This window comes from Vitis riparia, chromosome 18, assembly GCF_004353265.1.
Source record: "Vitis riparia cultivar Riparia Gloire de Montpellier isolate 1030 chromosome 18, EGFV_Vit.rip_1.0, whole genome shotgun sequence".
In the NCBI taxonomy this organism is placed as follows: domain Eukaryota; kingdom Viridiplantae; phylum Streptophyta; class Magnoliopsida; order Vitales; family Vitaceae; genus Vitis; species Vitis riparia.
Window position 1 is genome coordinate 35,427,747 of NC_048448.1, and position 4,984 is coordinate 35,432,730.

Genomic DNA, 4,984 nt, shown 5'->3' on the forward strand with positions numbered 1-4,984 from the left:
CATTGATTGTTTAGAACTCTTATAGTTTTATTGAAATTTATTAAATAATGTCACACCACTCCGATTTAAGGGATGGAACTTTTAGAGATTAATATAAGGTTGGGGTTTAGAAATTGATAGAAGGAGGAGATGTAAATTACCATATTAGGGGAGTTTAAAATTATTCATGGGTGAAGAATCAATTATTATGATAAGGTGAAGGAATGATTTCATGTGATGAAGTGATTGGTTGGTTACATACGTCTCCCCTAGGGACTTGGTGGTTTAATTTGAATCTCATCAGGTAACTTTTTTTCTTTGTCATTATAAACATTCAAAATGAAGAAATTGAGAAGCATGTGTGAAAGGACATTTGACATATCAAACATCATTTCATTGATGCAGGACCTATATATAGCATAATTAGATTAAATATTCTGTGGTTTACGTAAATGAAGTATTGGATTGAAAATTTGTCAAAAATTTAAGAGTTATCCTAACTCAAATCACATTTCAATTTAAAAAATTATATTTCTATTATTCTTAATTATTTTTAACTAAGAATCAAAATAATTAATAATATGATTCTTACAATAGGTGTGATTGAAAAAAAAATTATTTTCAATTTTCTTTTAATCTAGACACTAGTTTTTGGGTTTGGGTTGTAAATAAAATAACTTAGTTCCCAGTAATATCCAAATTCTTTTATTACCATGATATTAATTTTATTCTACAATGAAAGGTTAAAGGAAAACTAGGTTATGACACACTAATTTGAAAGTATATATATATATATATAAAATTAAAAGTTTTACAAATTAATTTTATCTTTATCCATTTAAATATATGTTAAAACATATGCATTTTTTCTTTGTCATTATATTAAGGGAGGAATGGAATTTTTAGAGATTAATATAAGGTTGGGGTTTAGAAATTGATAGAAGAAGTAGATGTAAATTACCATATTAGGGGAGTTTAAAATTATTCATGGGTGAAGAATCAATTATTATGATAAGGTGAGGGAATGATTTCATGTGATGAAGTGATTGGTTGGTTACATACGTCTCCCCTAGGGACTTGATGGTTTAATTTGAATCTCATCAGGTAACTTTTTTTCTTTGTCATTATAAACATTCAAAATGAAGAAATTGAGAAGCATGTGTGAAAGGACATTTGACATATCAAGCATCATTTCATTGATGCAGGACCTATATATAGCATAATTAGATTAAATATTCTGTGGTTTACGTAAATGAAGTATTGGATTGAAAATTTGTCAAAAATTTAAGAGTTATCCTAACTCAAATCACATTTCAATTTTAAAAATTATATTTCTATTATTCTTAATTATTTTTAATTAAGAATCAAAATAATTAATAATATGATTCTTACAATAGGTGTGATTGAAAAACAAATTATTTTCAATTTTCTTTTTAACTAATGTATTATGAGTGAAGTAAAAGTCAATATTTTATTTTTATATTTTTAACTTTTAATTTTTTTAAAAAAAATTATTTTATTATTGATGTCAACCAACAAAAATTTTATTCAATTTTATTTAAAAAGATAGGAAGATGAAATGATTTATATAATATATAATGTAAAATCATTATTAATTACAAGATTAGAAATAATTTTATTTATCACTTCAAAATCATGTAGAACTTTTTTCACAATGATTTGTACCCCATATTATATTATAAAAAAATTTAATATATTTATTTGTAAGATGCTTTTATTAACTTAAAGTGATAAATTAATTTTTTTTTCATAATTTTATTTAATATTGTGAAGTAAAAGGTCATTTCAAGAAATAATTATTTGATTTTTGAAAAATTACATGTATTTTAAAATATTTTAAAATTAATGAAGATAAAATTGATTAATAAAATTTGGGTTGTTTTTATTTACATATTTTTAAATTAGTGAAGCAGGACCCACTTTTCCCAAAGATCTTAACGTGAAAACTGTTGGGTGGCAGATTGGATACTGAGAATTATCAAGGGAATAAGCTACATTTTTCGTATTCTAAGAGAAATAAAAACATATTTTAAATATTTAATTTTTAAAAAACGTGGTTTAAATATGATAGGTGATCTTGAATTAATTGTATCCATGCTACTGGGAATCTGGGATTGATATTCAATAATTGTAATGAACTATTTCCAATCCTATAAATACCGAAGATTGCAAGCCATCTTATTCATATATTGAGTTCTTGAGTGAGTTACACATGGCCTTAATTCTGGCTACCAGCGACATGTCTCCTCCAGCCCCAGTTGCTAATCCAGAGACTAATCGCCGAACTGCAAATTATCAGCCTAGCATTTGGGGCAATAGCTTCATCGTGAGCAACACTCCTGAGGATGAGGTAATTTTCTGATCATGTATGTAGTTTGCATAACAAGACCTAAAGATTTTCTCACTTTTTGTTCTTGCAATTTATTGATGCAGATAACTCTGGCCCATAAAGAGCATCAGTTGGAAGATCTAAAGGAGGAAGTTAGAAGAGAGCTGATGGCTGCAGCTAGTAACCCTTCAAAACAGCTGAAGTTTATCGATGCAGTTCAACGGCTTGGGGTGGCATACCACTTTGAAAAGGATATAGAAGAAGCATTACAAAATACCTATGATAACTATCATTGCATTGATGACATAAATGATGATCTCTATGATGTTGCACTTCGATTTCGACTACTAAGACAACAAGGCTTCAATATTTCATGTGGTAAGCCTCATGAATATCATGTATTATAAGGTGCTTGAATATCATCTAGCAAAGCTCACATATAACATTCTTTGTTTTGGTGATGATTGCAGATATATTCAAGAGGTACAAAGATGAGAAGGGAAGGTTCAAGGAGTCTTTGATCAATGATCCATGTGGCCTACTAGGCTTGTATGAAGCTGCACATCTCAGGGTGTGGGAAGAAGATATACTAGATGAAGCACTTGCTTTCACCACAGCTCACCTCAAGTCTATGGTAGAACATTTAGAATACCCTCTTGCAGCACAAGTCACTCATGCCCTAGACCGGCCCATTAGGAAAGGCTTGGAGAGGCTAGAGGCAAGGCCTTTCATGTCTATCTACCAAGATGAAGCTTCACATAGTAAAGCTTTACTAAAGTTTGCAAAGTTAGATTTCAACCTACTGCAGTCACTGTATAAGAAGGAGCTGAGTAATATCTCGAGGTTAGTTCTCAAGTCATTCTTGCACTTAAATTCAAATTAACAGTTTACCAGGTCTTTTATGTGGATTAATGTATTTTCTTAGGTGGTGGAAAGACCTAGATTTCTCTTCAAAGCTACCTTTTGCCAGAGATCGATTGGTAGAAGGGTACTTTTGGATAGCAATAAGTTGTTCTGAGCCCCAGTACTCATATACTCGAAGAATACAGACCAAAGTAGTTGCTCTGATAGCAACTGTGGATGATATATTTGATGCATATGGAACATTTGAAGAACTGGAGCTCTTTACAGAGGCAATTGAGAGGTTTGATATATGCGAGATTCAAATTACCTACAACCAATGAATTGATTTCATATTTGAACTTTAAAAGGGAACTTGGTACTTGATTTTCAGGTGGGATATTAACAGCATACATCAGTTTCCTGAATACATGAAGCCATGCTATCAGGCAGTCCTAGATGTCTACAAAGAAATTGAGGAGATGGAAAACACAGAAAGATCATACTGTGTCCACCATACGAAAGATGCAGTAGGATTCTTTGAACTCTATTGTGTTTATGATATCCTATATTGTACTGTAAATAAAATGCTATATATAACACTTGCATGATATATTTACTTGGCTGAATTTTTATCCTAGATTAAAAGCTTGTTCCAAGCTAACTTGGTCCAAGCCAAATGGTTCCATGGAAAATACATACCAACAATAGAAGAGTACATGGGTATCGCAATGGTAACTGTTGGTGTCCCCCCGTTAACAATCATGTCTTTTATTGGCATGAGAGAGACTGCAACCAAGGAAGCCTTTGATTGGGTGCAACAAAACCCTAAGATTCTTAGAGCTACCTCCACAGTCATGAGGCTCATGGATGACATGGCTTCCCACAAGGTACAATGAAACAACACTTCCTACTGATACTTGGATATCAAACCCATAAAGATAAAGAAAATCTGTTGTATATCAATTTCTTTTTAACACCTTATATTACTATTTCTGCAGTTTGAGCAAGAGAGAGGGCATAATGCATCAAGCATCGAATGTTACATGAAGCAACATGGAGTGTCGGAGCAACAAGCATATGATGAGCTTCACAAGCAAATCGAGAATGCATGGAAGGATATAAATGAAGAGAGCCTCAGACCTACTGCAGTTCCAATGCTTCTCCTTAGTCGTCTTCTCAATTTTGCTCGATCAGGAGATGTGATGTACAAGGGCCACAAAGATATGTTCTCACATCCTGAAGAAGTGATGAAAAATGATATTTCAATGCTGCTCATAGACCCTGTGCCAATATGAGAGTGGAGATATATGTGACAAATAAAGATGGTATACTCTAGCTTCTGTTTCATGTTCCAGAGTATACCATGTTTGGAATAAACACTTTCCGGTTTCTTCAATTGCTATTTGGTGGCTTTGGTCTATTAAAATTTCCCATATTTCAATATTATGATGACAATGTTATAAATAAATGGTATGATTTGGGTACACATCAGTAAGGTTCATAGTTCAATTTCATGACCTCCTATATAAATCAAGGCTTTGGCGTTACATCAAGGAACCTATTAGACCAAAAGTTTTAAGTCAATATAATCATGTCAATTGTATACTTTTTTTTTTTTTTTTTTTTTTTTGTAAATAAAATTATAAAAATCATGTTGTAACAAAAATTATAAAAATATTCTCCTGTGCATGAAAATCAATTTTTTTTTTTTTTTTTGAGAAAGAGTAAATAAAAACCATTTCCTTATAAATGGAATACTTTGAAGCATTTTTTTTCTAAAAAAAAAATTAATAAGTCAAAACTTTCTTTTGT

At 31.0% G+C, this 4,984-nt stretch overlaps 1 protein-coding gene across 1 annotated transcript; it reads left to right on the forward strand.

The window, feature by feature from the left end:
- Positions 1 to 2,212: 2,212 nt before the first annotated feature.
- On the forward strand, positions 2,213 to 4,588 carry LOC117907643 (valencene synthase-like). Its single transcript, XM_034821259.1, has 7 exons — positions 2,213 to 2,350; positions 2,434 to 2,707; positions 2,800 to 3,172; positions 3,255 to 3,473; positions 3,564 to 3,699; positions 3,811 to 4,059; positions 4,171 to 4,588. The coding sequence occupies exons 1-7, from the start codon at positions 2,213 to 2,215 to the stop codon at positions 4,465 to 4,467; spliced, it is 1,686 nt and encodes a 561-aa protein (XP_034677150.1). The 3' UTR covers positions 4,468 to 4,588.
- Positions 4,589 to 4,984: the final 396 nt, after the last annotated feature.

What these genes read in the sequence shown, in the direction of transcription:
- LOC117907643 (XM_034821259.1), top strand. Translation starts at nt 2,213, where the DNA reads ATGGCCTTAATTCTGGCTACCAGCGACATGTCTCCTCCAGCCCCAGTT. An exon ending in GCAACACTCCTGAGGATGAG is followed by an intron (nt 2,351 to 2,433) that starts GTAATTTTCTGA and finishes TTATTGATGCAG; the next exon opens with ATAACTCTGGCCCATAAAGA. An exon ending in GAGCTGAGTAATATCTCGAG is followed by an intron (nt 3,173 to 3,254) that starts GTTAGTTCTCAA and finishes GTATTTTCTTAG; the next exon opens with GTGGTGGAAAGACCTAGATT.